Here is a 16,878-nt window from a genome sequence, read left to right as displayed (position 1 = left end):
AGGGGGGACACGGGCCTACGCGGATTAGGGAAGGGTAGCGACCGGCGTCTGTGGCAGCTGAGCATGTGGACGAGGTAGCAGAACGACATGACACCTCACAACTTCAGGCATAGACATAAAGTTTACTTCAAACGAAACATGGTATATAAACGAAACAGTTATGCAAGGTTCCCGGTTCCGCACATCAGGGAAGGGTACACGTCTCTGGATCACAGTCGAAGGCAGGAGGACATCACGGGTTGATGCAGTCCAGGATTGTCTGGCACATGCATACTAGGGCGAGACACAATATGGACGGGCCTGGATATGCAGCCACCAGGAAAGGCGATCTGGGTATTATGCCCCCAGAGCAAGCAGTGAAACAAGACATAATTCAGACAGGGTCAGGTGCAGGAACAGATCCAGGATCCAGGATTCAGGAAACAAGACCCAGCAGGAAACAGGTACAAGGCAAGACTCCAAACATTAACACAAGAACCAGGATATTCTTCCTCCTGGGAGGGCAGACAGGAACAAGGGCCAGGATATACTGCCTCCTGGGAGGGCGAACAGAAACAAGGTCCAGGATATTCTGCCTCCTGGGAGGGCAGACAGGAATAAGGGCCAGGATATTTTGCCTCCTGGCAGGTGACAAGACACATCTCACACAGGGACAAAGAGCAACAGCTCCCCCAGAACTGATCAGAATCAGAGCAGGAGCGGAACACACAAACTCACATGGCTAGTTCAGGAACTCAATGCGAAGCTCTGGCAATGCCCCGCAGGGCATGGAACTTTTATATAGCAGCTTCCTCACAGCAATAGGCTGGAGCAGCAATTGTAGCACACACCCATTCCTCATAAAGGCAGGGGAGGTGTGGCCGCGCACACCCTAAGCAGAGCCAGATACTAATCAGCATTGGAAAGGACACCTGGCAAGAGCTGCAAGCCTGAACACACATGGCAAGCCATACACAGTGCAGAGGACATTTTAATCCACGGATAGCTTTCCACAGCGGCAGCCAGGGACCGCACCAGCGGGTGGTCATGCAGAGCAGCGGAGCCACACATGCATGTACGGCTACGCAGTGGAGCAGGGAACTAAACAGCATCCATAAAGGTAAGATACAACAGTATCCCTGCTAGTTAGGGGAAAGGAGCGAAGGGTTAATGCAGAGACATGCAGAGTAACGCCAAGGAAGCAAAATACAAACACATCAGCATTACACGTAGCAGCGTACACAATTATGTCATCCAAATAGATCAGGGTAGCTTCAAAATTCAGGTCACCTAGACACCACTGCATCAGCCACTGGAACGTACCGGGGCCACTGAAAAATCCAAATGGCATTCGGTTGAATTCAAAAAGCTCCATAGGAAGAATAAAGGCTGTTTTCGCCCAGTCATTTTCGGACATGGGCACTTGCCAATAACCACTGGCGAGATCCAATGTGGAATAGAATTTGGCCTTACCCAATGCAGACAGAGACTCTTCGATCCAGGGCAGGGGATACGAGTCACGTACCGTGCAGGCGTTAAGCTTACGGTAGTGTCAGGACCCAGTCAGCAACGGCGGTCTGCCACGGCTGAACAGGGTGACTCACCCACACTGCGAGAGAGCCCGGGGGTCAAGTGCTGATGGGACCTGAAGCACCACGGCAAGAGGGGACACTGAATTTGCAGGAGGCAGAAGAACCTGTGATCATGTGACCACATTTCACTGGAGGGGCGGGGCTACCGCAGAGCACCGCTGGGAGACATTAGACCCGGGTGTATGCGGAGGTGACTTGGGAGTGTGAACTCTGGTCAGACAAAAATGGGGGTCATACACGGAGAGGGCAGCAAGGTACAGGAGGGGCGAGCAGAGAATAGTCAGGATGTAGCCAAGGGGGTCATACACAGAGATAGCAGCGCAGTACAGGAGGGACAAGCAGAACTCTAAACGGGGACAGAACCAGATCAGAACCAGACAACAGTAACGCAGCACAGGCACAAAGCACAGGCACAACAGAGTCACACACACTCAGACAAGGGCAGGTACAGACTGGCGCTGAAATTCAGCCCTGGCATTTGTAATCACACAGGCCCATGCTGTCCCTATCCTCAAGCACCAGATGGAGGAAATCAAGATTTACTACAAGACCAATATTTCTAATGATACTCATGGCCTGCTGGGGTAAGTGACGGAGTCAGTCACTTTGTGCTCCGTCACAACTCTTAACACCCATAAAGTCTTGAGAACATGGATTCTGTTAACAACATAGGAGACAAGGCAGCCCACAACCAGACAGGCCCTTCTGGCATTTGCCAGAATTGCCAGATGGCCAGTCTGGCCCTGGCCAAGGGTCAGAATATAAGAGATGAGGAATGACCCCACAATGAGGCTATAAAAAGCCTCCCAGAATCCCAGAGTGAGGCCGTCCAAATGTCACCTTTTGAAACCCAAGGTGCAATACCTAGGCCATATGGTGAGCGCGGAAGGTGTGGCACCAGACCCTGACAAAGTCACAGTTATCCGGGACTGGCAAAGACCCAGCACTATTCATGAAGTAAGGCAGTTTCTTGGGTTAGTAGGCTACTACCGAAAATTTATCAAGGACTTCACCAAAATAGCTGCACCCCTGCAAGATCTTCTAGTGGGCCAATCCAAGAAAGCCAAGGACAAGAGTCTTCCGTTCGAGTGGAACAAAAGGATAGAAGAGTCCCTCATCAGGTTGAAATTGGCCATCATGGGAGATGAGGTCCTGGCCTACCCTGACTATGACCAACCATTTGTACTTTACACTGACTCCAGCAATGTGGGATTGGGAGCAGTGCTGTCACAAGTGCAGAAAGGCAGAGAGAGAGTGATTGCCCACGCCTGCAGGAAGCTTCGTCCCGCTGAGAGGAACCCCGACAACTACAGTTCCTTTAAACAGGAGTTCCTTGCCATAGTCTGGGTGGTAACAGAGCACTTCAAGCACTACTTGGCTTCAGCAAAGTTCACCATCTACACGGACAATAATCCGCTAACCCACCTTGAAACGGCAAAGCTTGGGGCACTTGAGCAGCGATGGATGGCCCGGCTGTCCAACTACGAGTTTACCATCAAGTACCGAGCAGGACATAAGAACGCTAATGCAGATGCGCTGTCCAGAATGCCCAATTCACCATACGGGGGAGAAGATCCAGAAGAACTCGAAGAAATCGAGTTACCAGCCTTCCACCGTCCAGTTGCAGCCCAGCGCTCCCAAGGGGTGAGGAATAAGTGCTTTATCGTACGAGAGGTAACGTTGAACCCATTACCCCATCATGAGTGGGCAGAGACACAAGATAGTGACCCAGCTGTTCACCTAGTAAAGGAGTGGCTGGCACAAGCTGATTCATGCCCTGCTCCAGATGTCCCACAGGAAGCACAGCAGTTATGGAAGGAGAGAGGCAAGCTGTTCATCTACGAGGGTAAACTGTGTCAGAGGAACATCAACTCGCGTACACATGAACTGGTCTGGCAGGTGGTAGTTCTGAAAAGGGATGCGCCAATGGTCTTGGAGGCGTACCACAATGGAGCAGGACACTTCAGGTGGAAGAAGTTGGAGGTCCTACTTCGTGAAAGATTCTACTGGGATGGCATGAGGAGAGCTATTGAGAAGTGGTGCCAAGAATGTGGCCCATGCAACCTGCGCTGGAAAGACCGTAACAGCCAGCGAGCCCCATTACAGCCAATCATCACAAAACAGCCACTTGAACTGGTAGCCTTGGATCACGTGAAGTTAACTCTCAGTAGGAATGGCTACATCTATGCTCTGACCATCGTTGACCATTACTCAAGGTTCTTGTAGTCGTGCCTGTTAAAGACCAAACAGCGAAGACAGCAGCAAAGGCGTTTCAGCAACACTTTCGTCAACCACACGGATACCCTGAACAAGTGCTCACCGACCAAGGTGCAGCCTTTGAGGCAGAAGTGTTCCAGGAGTTCTGTAACATGTACGGTTGCAAGAAAATCAGGATGTCGCTGTACCATCCACAGACAAATGGCATGTGTGAGAAGATGAACCAAGTGGTCATTGACTTATTGAAGACCTTACCTCTGGAAGAACTAAACCAGTGGCCAGAGAAGTTGCAAGATCTGGTAGATCATATACCTGTAAACTCCACAGATTGCACTCCGGCCTACCTGATGAGAGCGAGACCTGGCAAGTTACCCATTGATTTAGACATGGGAGTCTTAACACCTGAGACCTCATCACCAGAGGCAGACTGGGACACAGAGTGGCAGCAACAATACCGCAAAGTGCAAGAATGTGTGGAGAAAAGTTTGTCCCAAGCAAGACAGAGGCAGGAAAGGAATTATAATCAACACGCCCCTGCAGTTCCCTTGATACCAGGAGAACAAGTACTCAAAAGAAAGAAACGTGTTCACAAACTAGATGACCAGTGGGAGGCAAAGCCATACACCGTTACACCTTCATACTTTAATAACACCAAGGTATGCCTCATCAGCAAGGATGGAGGAGAAACCTTAGAAGCAGTCTCAAGAGATCATCTAAAGGTGTGCCCTGATCAATTGAAAGACAAGGAAGAAGTCCAAGACACTCCACGGCCCATAGTAGAGGTGGAAGAAAAGATCCAAACTATCCTTGGAGAATTTCCTCGGACGTGGACACAAGTAAATCAGGCTATCGTAGTGCCAGTCTGTGAGCAGCCCCTATTGTGTTAGTACGGAAAAAAGATGGGACCCTAAGGTTCTGTGTGGATTACCTGTCATGGTTTGCCTAGCTTGTGGGATTGGGTAGTTCAAGGGTTAATCTGGATGGCTTTACTTTCAAGCCAAAGTTGGACAGGGCTTCGAATACCTCGGCTAGGTGCTTCAAATGGTCTTCGTAGGTTTTGGAGAAGATGATGATGTCATCCAGGTACAGCCAAATGGTTTCAAAGTTTTCATGTCCAAGGCAGCATTCCATTAACCGCTGAAATGTTCCTGGCGCATTGCGGAGCCCGAACGGCATGTAGTTAAACTCGCAGAGGCCCATTGGTGTTGTAAACGCTGTCTGCTCTTTGTCTGCCTCTGCCACAGGAACCTGCCAATACCCACTGGTGAGATCTAAGGTAGAGAAATAGTTAGCAGTTCTCAGTGCAGCTAGTGATTCCTCAATTCTAGGTAATGGGTAAGCGTCCTTATGTGTAATGCTGTTAATCTGCCTGTAGTCTACACACATTCTCATAGTCCCATCTTTCTTTTCAACGAGGACTAATGGAGCTGCCCAGGGGCTACAACTATCTCTGATTACCCCAGCCTCCTTCATCTCCCGTAACAAACTCTTGGCACATTGATAGTGTGCTGGGGGTACAGGCCTGTACCTCTCTTTAATGGGTGGATGATCTCCGGTGGGGATATGGTGTTGGACCCCTTTTGCCTGCCCAAAGTCTAGAGGATGTTTGCTGAAGACCCGTTCAAATTCTCGAGCCACCTGGTAAGCCCCATGTTTTTTGTGCAAAGGGGTGGAGTCAGTGCCTACGTGTAGCTGCTGACACCAATCCTCCTGCTGTCCTTCAGAGCCATTCTCTTCCACCTTGTCAGATAGAAGCAAGGGTTCTAGCGCATTGTTACTGACAGTGAACAGCTTAGCAAGGGTGGCATACCAGGGTAAATGGACCTCTCTCTCCCTACAATTTAAAATGCTGTGGTGTAGTAACTACTGTGTCCACTAGGGGGCGCTGTGTGGGTGTCCCAGGACGGACGGATAGCCTTGTCCAGAGTGGTAACAGGAGCAGGGTGCTAAAGGATCGTTATGTATCTCAAGGTGGGTGGCCTTGGGATGGAGGCTTGATTATGTGCTGATCAGCAGAGCTGATCTTTCGTTCCAATGTGTCAGGGAGAAGCCTTCAGATGATTGATGAGACCGGCGGGATCAATCATCTACAAATCTACCCAGGGGTGTGTGTTTAAAAACGCCCATAGTAAAGTATATGTGTGTGAATGATTGAAGGACCGTGATGAGGTCATAGCCATGTGACCCGGTGGGCGTCGCTACGGACCATATAAGGTGGCCAGGGTAGGTCACATGAGGGAATGCTTGGACCCAGTTGGTCCGTTGTGGAAGGTCCCGCTGGGAGATGGGGCTTCCTGCCTGACAGCACGTGAATGCTGTGAGTAATGGCTGCATGTGCCTGAGAGTTCCCAGGAGGGGGAATGAACATCTGCACTGAGAAGCAGCTATGAGAAGGTAACCCTGACAGGGGATATAACTGTGAGGCTTGAGAGCCTGTGTGCTGGACATTGCACAACCTGTGTGACCACAGGGATAACAGAGCAGTACTCTGTCATGGACGCTATGCTGTTTTATATGAACTTTCTGTTGCTGGTCATGGTTTATGATGCCGGAATAAACCGCATGGATTGTTATTGTTTTATGAGAAACCCGTACCGGATCTGATTATTTGGCTGCCAAGCGAGTATCCCCAACCTTGAATGACAGCGCTACCTTACAATGCGTATTGGTACTCTCCCCTTGCGGACATCAACTACCCCTCTGGCTGTCAGGATAGTGGGCCTACTATCAGAGTACATGGGTTCTACCAGGGCTTGGTAATCTTGACCCCTGAGGCCTATTGCTGCCCAACACCAAATTAACATTACACTTCTGGGAGGTACTGCAATGGGGAAAGGATCATTTACTCTGACACTGCCAACTTCTCCAACAGACAGCTTTACCTGTTGTCTCTGCATCAGGTCTCTGATCTCCTTTTGTAGGACCCGCTGCTGACTGGAGCTGGTGGTCTCAGCTACGTGTTGTAACAAAACAACAATTTCTCCAAAACAATTTTCAATTACATTAGTGCCTAGTGTAATTATAGGATGGCATTCTCGTTTGTCAATATCAACTATAATCAAACCTTGCGATTGCAATTCTACTCTGCCAATCTTGATGGTCACCTCTTTATACCCCATCTGAGGCAAGGGCTGACCATTGCTGGCAAAGATGGCAAGGTCTTTATCTGGGCGGTGAGTAATGTCTGAATCAGCCCAGTACTGCTTAAAAAGAACATATGGCATCATTGTCACCTGGGAGCCGGTGTCCAGTAAAGCGTTCATCGGGAAGCCATCAATCACGATAGGCAGGACTGGCTGTCCTCCTACGTACTTGTCTCTCCAATTTGGTGAGCCTGGTCATCTTAGGGTACCGTTACACTTAGTGATGCACCAGGGATCCCGACAATGATATGACCCGGTCAGGATCGCTGGTGCATCGCTAAGTGGTGGCTAGTGAGCTGCCAAACAGGCAGATCTCACCAGCTACATATCAGCAGTTGGCGGTCGCTACTTACCTGTCAGACGAGGAGATGAAGATGTCCTCCCACCCGCGTCCACGCATCGCACGTCACCACAGCAGGTAGCCCAGCAGGAAGCAGACGACGAGAAACGGCCCAGGACGTTCTCACGCGATCAGCGATAGACAGCGGGGGAGCCGGTCAGAGGTAAGTATCACACATAGCGATATCGCTAGCAATATCGCTGCTGCGTCACAAAACCAGTGACGTTATAGCGATATTGCTAGTGATATCACTTAGTGTATCGGGCCCTTTACTCCTGAGGGTTGACCCTTTGCCCCAGGGGTTGCTTGTTTAAATGACAGAATCTTGCTAAGTGTCCCGCCTTGTTGCAGCGGCGACAGATGGGCTGTCCGTCCTCGTCGTAACGATCGCTATCTCTCACTCTGGTCAGTGGGATTCTCCTCTACTGTCGCCACGGGACATCATCTGAACTGGAGGCCAGCTGGATCTTTTTCTTTGGAGTCACTTGTAGGGAATGCACAGTTGTGAGTGCAGCCACACTTTTGGTTAGTTCCTTGACTTGGAGACGTAAGTCTGCAGCAGAGTCATCATCTTGGGCCAGCGTGTCAGTCTCAATAGGGGTCTTTGGAAAGGATGCTGCCTCCTGCTGGTATGTAATTGCCGGATGCCTAGAGGGCCCTGTGCTGCTAGGATTTGGTTCACGCAGCACTCGGATGGCCCTATCCTTAAAGTGTGCAAACTCCAATTCAGGATTTTGTAGGGCCATTATGCGCAGCTGTGTCCTTTGATTGTTAGACTGGAGTCCCTCTATGAACTGCCCTGTTAGTAATCTATCTTCATCTTGCACGCTTTCAGGGTCAACCTGCTTTACAGCCCGTAGCGCCTCCTGAAGGTTAAGAGCATAGTCCCATATACTGTCCTGCACCCTCTGTTTGCACCCAAAGAATCTCATTTTTATCTCTGTTGCAGTGCGGGTATCAAAAGTGTTCTTCAGTCTGGCCAAGATTTGTTTGACAGTTCCTTTATCAGTGTCCGGCCAGGACTTTACTTCCCTCTGGGCCGCACCAGTTAACTGGCCAATGAGACAGGGGGTACACTTTGAACAAACTACATAGTCTTTCCTTAAAATCGCTCAGGGTGTGCGATTCCCCTGAGTACTGTGGTAACCAGGCCTCTCCTGGTATATATGGCATTGACAGCGGCATTATGGAGGCTGCAGCTGCGACCGCCGCTGAATCTTCACACGAGTTGGGCATTTTCTTTCTCCCTCAGTGTACCTTTACTGTTGTCAATAGCTGCTCTCTGACAGGCTGGATTGAACTCTTCCTAGTCTCCAAATCGGATCTTCCTGCTTTTTCACGTGCTCACAAAAGAGCGCAGCTCCAGCTTTTCCCACTAACTTCAGAGCGTGGGCAGGGCTTCGCGTCGTGCTTAATTTGCATGCCCCTCTCTGCTCGCACGCACTGTGTGACGCAGTTATGGCGGTTATTTGAAAGCTCATCAAAGTCTCTAGCACACAATTTAATAAAGTCTATGGCACACAGTACCCAGCTTTGCCAGGCTCTATGTACCCAGTTTTGCTAGGCTCGATAAATCCTGTTCGCGACGCCAGTTGGAGCGCCCCACAGGGCCTTAGGTTACTCAGTACCGGGCCCGTTCACTTCAGTGGGGGATGTCACGGCGGCGGTGACCCGGTCCGTGGCGTCCAGTAATAAAATAGGGGAAAGCTGTGTGGTATTTAAGTGTGACGCCACCCGTGGTGTTCGGCAATTAATGGCCGACGCTGCGGTTTTTGGTCCCCTGGGGCTGATGGTGACGCAGCCAAGATGTTTCGGCTCCCCACGGTAGAGCGGGGGCCCAGGGCAAATATATTTGATTAATAGTTCAGATGGCGGTGAACGTTGGGGTGCAGAGAAATAAGAGGACACAGAGAGGTGCAGTTTCTTTACCTTTTACTGGCAAGTGGTTGCAATCCGGAGTACCACATACAGGTGATGGATTGAGTCCGGCTCGCCTGGAGGCATTCAGAGGATCCACCCTGCCTGGTCAGAGTTTGGGACCTTCCTTCTGCGCTTTGTGTGCGGGTCTCTACTGTTTATAACTAAGCTGCGACCCTCTAGTGTGTGATGGTTTCTCTAACCTGTATGGCTGTCAGCGTGAGCCTTTTCCATGGGTACTGTCCTTTTCATCGTCAGCCCCGGGCTCCTGATCCGCTGCTGTGCCCTCAGGTGTTCAATGTTGCTCAGGAACTTGCAGTCCCCTGTATTTCTAGATTCGGCGGTCAGGACATGCAGCTCCTGCCCACCCAGGACTCTGGCATCACTTTCTCTCTATTAGCGCTTTGCTCTGGGGTCTGCTATACGCAGTTTTTAGCCTCCCCAGAGCCTCTCTGTCTCTGCTCGTGTCCTTTCCCTCTTCACAGATCAGCTCCCCCTCACCAACTGACTGGATCTTCCAGAAAGATCCTTTACCTCAGGCTTAACTGTCTTGTCATCTGCTCAGCTGCTCTCGTTTCCATGACAACTCCCCTGTTTGCTCTCTCAGCTGACTCCTTGCTGACTCACTAACCCCCTCTGCTGGCCAGAATTTATAAGGCAGCTCCCCTTTCTAACCTGCAGCAGGAATTGTCATGTAATCTATGTTACCTGGCAAGGGGGCCCCCCTCCTGCCTCCAGGCATGACTTTACCCCTTAGAGGGAGGCAATGTCACTGTGACAACCAGACTCTGGGATGTCACAAAAGTGCACCTACATCAGAGATGTCAAACTCAAATGCTCAGAGGGCCAAAATTGAAAACTTGGACAAAGTCGTGTGCCAGCCTTAATATTTATTAAAAATGTCTACAATTGAGTAAGTTTTTCTATATCTGGTTGTGAACAAAGACTTCAGTTTGCATTTAAATGATTCATGTGTCAGTGGTGTGGTCAACATGACTTTTGTCTCATGATTAGCCAGACTGGCAAGACGTCACCGGCATGCCGTACAATGTCTGGATTCGCCGGCGAATCCAATGCTGTGTCGAGGACCCCAGAAACTAAGGAAATTTGTGCCATTCCTGTTCACAGCCAGAGTGCACTGACATGGATCCGCTCATCTCTAGATGGGGATATCTTTCTGATTGCTTGGGGACCCAGTAGATAAACCCCCAGTGTTCATTATATATAGGTGGCTTGTGACAATAAATAGCTACAGGACATCTATCTATTAAATCTATCTATTCTCTGAAGGTTCGGGCTCTGAATTTACTATACTTGGCTGATGAAAACTCACAGATGAGCACTGACTTATTGATTAACATTGGTCAGAGCGCAATGCTTTGTTCTCTCATATTGCACTCTGCGTTTTTATATGCAAGTGGAAGCGAGGCCTAACAGTAGGTATAAGCCATGTAAGGGTCTAATTTATGTTGTCTATACTTTTTAACCAATAGGAATAGATTTTGCATTTATCATTTGTATCACTATTACTATCTGACAGCTGCTCTCAGTCATCGACCTGGAATGCAGCCTTCAACCTGGTGAAATTGACCATTTTAAAATTAAATATTTTTCCCTCCTCTCCTGGTTGTTTTTTTAAGTTTAAGCAAAATTAAATGATATTGTGGTCACTGGTACCCAATTTTTTATAACTAGTGACAAGCCGAACTTTGATCCCAGTCAATATCTGAGTAGATAAAGTAGATAAAATCTCCAATTGTCAGTACTGTACCAGCCAATGACTTGATTAGGCAGGTAATCTTGCAACTCCTAAGCCATGTTTGCAGAAATCTACAAAAAATAGGGAGTATAACAGCCAAGATAAAATAGAAATATTTACTGAAGAAATACAAACAAGATAAAAATGCATAAAAAGAGGATGTCAGATAGAAGGCTGAAGCCGCATGGGGAGCCCCAATGCCAAAGTGACACCAGCTAATCAGGCAAAAACAGGAAGACAAATAGTATTGGCAAATAAATAGATACTACGCAATCAATATAGTAGTAAGTCTGTAAGGCTGGTCTCAGATGTGCAGATGTCAGAGCTGAAGAGGGCTGTGTAGTTCCTCCGTGAAGCTCCGCCCATTGCCGCACCTTCTTCGTTCAGCTCTGCCTATGTCTGCATGCGGCCAGCGTACCTATCTTTAACATTGAGTAGTAGAAAAAGACAGCAGGATGGCACTCACCGTTCTCTTGAAATGATTCACTTTATTTCATGTTAATAAAGCACAGGCAATGGCACGGGAGAAATGCAAAAAGACGGACGACAGCCGTTTCGTGCACAATGCACTTCAACAGGTCCCATGCTCAGGCTCAAGGAAACACTAATTTATACCACATGTGTGAACAAAAGAAACTCCACCCTTTACCTGAACGTGTCTTAAAAAAAAACCAAAATAAAAAAATAAAAACAAGCATAATTTACATACACCATATGCAATAAAACTAGCAATCATAACCGCTTCAGAGAAATACGGACATATCCACTTTTTCATTTAGACCCAAAGGACCTGTGGCTTTTGTACGGAGGATCCATTTAGCCTCTATTTGTAAAAGATGTTTTTTATGACTCCCTCCATACTGCGGTGCAGACACCCTTTCAATGCCAGTAAACCGTAATGCTTCCGCATTCCCCCCATGTACCTTCCTCATGTGTTCTATAAGTCTAGGGACACCCTTTCCTGTGCTGATGGAATTGAAATGTTCTCTGAATCTTACACAGAGAGGCCGGATAGTTTTCCCAATGTAGAAAAAAGAGGATTTCAATTTATTTGTGGAGTTTCTTAATTCACATAATAATATGAATATGAAGTTTACTTCGCAATTTGGAGGCTCAGAAATAGATTTTTTGGATGTCAGATTAAAGTTAACCAATTGATGTGACATAGCAGCTGTTTTTTGATCTCTCCCAGAATTGTCTAATTAGTATCCCTGTGGTGAATGTTGGACCACCTGTAGCGGTTCCTATATATATACACATATATATCTTTTGTGCTGTTCAGGGGAGATTTTCAGGTGTGGGGTTATCATTGCCTTTATTATAGGGCATGATTCTGAACAGGATTTCTCTTCTTTAAATGTTTTTAATATCATGTTTTCTTGCTGTTGTATTATAGCTGTTTAATAAAGTGTTATGCTTTTTATACATGTTTGAGGCGCTCCTTGATTATGGGCGTGATCTTTTCCTCGTTCTTGGATTCCATGTTCTTTACATGCCCTTAGTGAGCCCTCCTGTCTTTTTGGAATATATTAAGTGGTGCCCTCCATCTCTTTTGTTTATATCTAAAAAACACAGTGCAGATATATATTCCTTTTTTGAGTGCACATGTCATTTTACATTTACCAAAACAGTACATTCAGGATCTACAAATCATCCTTATGGTCAAACATACTTATTGTACCTCCAGCAAAGGATAGGAAATGTGGTATAAATAGACATGTTTCATCAAGAAGTCAGACAGATGCTTCAAGAGAAGGAATATACAATTATTTGCTTCATGGGGCAAGGGACAAAAAAAAGACCTTAGGCCTGAAATGCAAAAGTTAAAAATAAATTTATCTTACATTTTTGTACTCCGTGTATTCCGATATATTATCCCATTACCTATATTTAATATTAAGTACTTTGTAAATTACTGCAATCAATCAGGCTAAAGGAATCAATAAAGATAAATGTTTCATGGAGTAACACTAACTTAAGTATTCCTGGTTTATCAGTAGCACATGGCACTAATTACATAATGCAGTAGCTGTACTAGAACAAGAGTGTTTTGCAGCTTTGTAACATGTTGATTGAAACCTTTATAATTATCACCATATTTACAAGAATAAAGGTTACATTTTATGATGCCAACTGCGAAATTCAGTTTGCATGATAGAAAATCACGACAAATTTGATTGGTCAAGCACAGCTGCAGACAGGAAGGTTATAATCACCGCCATACCAACACCAAGCCGAAATGATGCCTCACTGGCAGAAAATGACTGCTAGAACAAAAGGGTCATTAGCGACTGCCTATTTACTGCAGCATTCAATTAAAGCTCAATAAAGGCTCCCACAGCTAAGCTATCCTGGGTTTATGATTACAGCAATTGAAGGCCAATGTGTGATATTTAAAGTTCTCTCCAATAAAGCTTGGTTATTTAGAATTTCAGATAACCAAATAGTGTTCAGCTTTAGGGACCCGTTAGACGCTGCTTATCGCTCACTTGCTGCAGGTTTGCAGGAAGAAATCTATGCACATCTTGAAGAAACAACTCTCTGCACAAAAGTGATCACCGTCTGCTAATATACACAAACTTACAATGTTAAAGACCATATAGAATGTGATCTTTTTCCATGTTTTTTCTCGGTATATTTTGTGAATTAACATTCTACAGCAAATTTACCAAGGTTTTTATGGAGTTACCATAATGTAATGTCTTTTTGATTGCTCTTGCATCTGTATTATTATTATTGTTTGGTATCTATTCAAAAAGAAAGCAATACAAACATTAAAAAGGAAATTGTCTGTGTCAGACAAATTAGTTTACCACCATAAAAGACTAGGGTCCAGATTCAATAAGATCAGTCTTGATGAAGAGAAAAGCAGGAGTAAGATGCACCTAATTCACTAAGAGGTGCACAAAAGTTAATGAATTAATCGCAGTTTACAAGTGCCATGTGCCTCCACCAGAGATAGGGTATGTGCATACGGTGCGGATTCTGCTGCGGATCCGCAGCAGATTTAGGTGTGTTGTACAGTACAATTGTTTTCAATGGTAAACTGGAAAACGCAGTGCACATGCTGCGGATTTTTCCGCGCGGTTTTGCTGCGGTTTACAATCCGCAGCATGTCAATTCTTTAGTGCAGAAACGCTGCAGTTTCACACCTCATCCATTATGAGGTGTAAAACCGCAGGGCAAAACCGCAGATAAACCACAGGACTTTAGTCCTGCGGATTTATCTGCGATTTTTACTACACAATCCGCAGAGCCAAAAAACTCCGTGTGCACATAGCTATATACTTCGGTATATTTCTGGCACAGGTAACTTTTCATGCTTTAGATGGGCAGGCTTAGCCATGACTGTCCCACTGTCACACTTACCGCTCCCACTGGTTCCACGCTCGCCGCCTCCACCGCACTCTCGGCTCCTGCCGCTTCCTCCTTCTCTGGCTCCGCGTTGCCCGTGACCTCCGGGAGCGCCCGCCGTTCCAGCGCGCTCCTGCAGCAGGCGCGCGTCCCCCAGCACTCCGGCCTCCTGCCCCGCGGTCAGCCTGACTGCTCTGCCCGGGGCGCATGCGCAACTCGCACCCCAGGTCTCAGGACAGGCTAAGCCGGTCCTTCTCTCCGCTTCTATGACCCTGCTGATCTGACCTGGAACTCCTGTCCCTATAAAAGGCAGCTTCTCCTCCTGATTGCTGCCTGATCGTCTATTGTATTCCTCAACAGACTCTCGGGTCCTCCTAATCCTGCCTAGCACCCTGTCTTGCTTTAGTTTACCGCCTTGGTTCTCCAGCTGAGCTCTCACCGCCTTTGTATTGTCTTCCAGAGCCCGCCGGTCCGTCCCGTTCCTGCCTACTCCCGTGTGTGCCTCTACTACCTGATCCTGCCTGCTCCTGTGCCCTCGTCCTCCTCTCCATTTAATCCTGCAGCTGTCCTTCCTGTGTTCTTCGGATGGTCCTGTCTGTATTCCATCCCGGTGTCTGCCTATCTACTCCTCCAGTTGTCCCCAAGGTATCAGCTTCCGCGGCGATAGTCTCCTCCGGGCCTGCCCCAAACGCTCCCTGTATAGGGGGGGGTACACCTGGCCCACTCGCCCGGGGGTAGGTTCGTCGTCGCGGTCCTGTGGGTTCACCCTTGGAGTCCTCCCAGCATCACACCCACTCATGCTCTGCCCATTTTGGCACAAATATTTTTGCAGCATATTAATGTGTTTACTCCAGAAAAATGCCCAAAACACCTTAGGGGTGGTTCACATTGCGTTAGGGGCCATGCGTTGAGCGCATCCGTTACATAGCAGCACTAACGCTGTGTAACGGGTGCGTTAACGCACGCATTGGCCGCAATAATAGTAAAGCATTCTAATGCATGCCGATATCGGCATGCGTTATCGATGATGCGTTACTTTATGACACATCCTCGAACGCCGTCTGCAGCATTTTTTGGGGTGCGTCGGGTCTAGCGCACAGCAAACGGACGCGAAATGCTACCATGCGTTAGCGCATACTGTTAGCGCTAGGGCACAAAAGATGTCAAAAATGACATCAGCGTTAGTGCATCCGTCTAACGGATCCATTAAATGGATGCCCCTAACGCAATGTGAACCACCCCTTAATGAATCAGGACCTCTCTCTAATAAATCAGAGATTCTCTCTCGACCTTATCAATTTTTTAATACAACCCAGTTGTCTCACCTTATTTTCATCAATGCTTAGTCAGATGTTACACTATGGGTCAATGTTAAGTCCTCTCTACTTAATGTGCACCTCACAACAGATTAATGGTGCGTGAACCACAAGCAGCATAAATCAGGCACTGGCTGTGTTATTGCTACCATGTATGTTTTACTCTGAAACTCTGCAGAAACCATACTTTAAAGAGTCAACTAGGAACCAAGCTTCTGGGATAGCATGTCTAAGAGTCGGTTCCCTTTCATCTTCTCCCAGATCTTCTTTCCTAAACTGACAGATTACTCCCTATATTCATTTCAGCTTCTCCAAGATCTTATTTCTTGAACTGACATATCACTCCCTATATTCATACCCTTATCACTCAAAGTTTAATACCACCCTGGCATTATCAACTCACTTGACTGTAAAACAGTCCTTGTTTGGGTCACTCCTTCCAATGATTCCACCCCATCTCACAGCTTGTTTTAGTTGACACAAATGTTTCTTGACTTAAATACCATTGGTATAATATCATTATATCATAAAATATCATTTCCAAGACTACAATTTACCCAATTAACTATGTCCTTCAAACTTCTACCCAAGAATAGGGTAAATGATAAAATATTGAATTAAAAATTGCTTACCCCTTGAATATCCTGCTACTTCAGCACTTCCACTCTTGTGGTCATTGTGGGTTAAGCAGTGATGACATCCCCTCACCAGTTCAATCACTTGCAGCGTCCAGGAGACTGTAAAATTACCTGTAACCATTAGAGTTGTAGCATAAGAGTACCAGATTGTTCTAAGGATAAGTACGGTAATTGATATTTCTTTGTTTCTAACATTCCCTACTCTAGGAACAATTTTGTGAATTCTGTGAAAAAACTGTTTAATGGTAAAACCCAATAAAAAAAAACTATAACAATTGATTTTGATAACCAGAAAAAATGCTAATTTTTAATATTTATTAATCCTATTGTAACTTGTCTCTTTCAGGATTAGTGACAGACTACAGGGTAAGTAGTTTAATGCTCTCTTTCTTATCCATTGAAATAAGTATCACGTATTGCTATTTGAACAAATATAAGGAAGAACTGAAGAAAAGGTCAAAAGATGGCATGAGGAAAAAGATTAATACTTTATTAGACAGGCAGTTGTGCACTGGACAAACAACAGGATAAAAGAAGGTGCATAAAAAGTACAGACAAAATAATTAAATCAAAGAAAATACCAAAATTTGTGACAAAAAAATCTGGGGTGCATGTTCCTGAAT

At 46.6% G+C, this 16,878-nt stretch overlaps 1 protein-coding gene across 2 annotated transcripts in view; it reads left to right on the top strand.

Annotated features, from left to right (window-relative positions):
* The window catches only part of DDC (dopa decarboxylase), a 402,495-nt gene that overhangs the window by 303,272 nt on the left and 82,345 nt on the right, over positions 1–16,878 (top strand). For both annotated transcript variants that reach the window (XM_073549875.1, XM_073549874.1), the window contains exon 11: positions 16,602–16,621. In XM_073549875.1, the coding sequence (XP_073405976.1) occupies positions 16,602–16,621 (20 nt within the window). The remainder of the gene's footprint in view (positions 1–16,601; positions 16,622–16,878) is intronic.

Source organism: Dendrobates tinctorius, unplaced genomic scaffold (assembly GCF_039654945.1).
Source record: "Dendrobates tinctorius isolate UK_male_01 unplaced genomic scaffold, ASM3965494v1 ptg000162l, whole genome shotgun sequence".
Taxonomy (NCBI): domain Eukaryota; kingdom Metazoa; phylum Chordata; class Amphibia; order Anura; family Dendrobatidae; genus Dendrobates; species Dendrobates tinctorius.
Note: the sequence above shows the minus strand (reverse complement) of the source record. Positions and strands in the feature narration are given on the sequence as shown.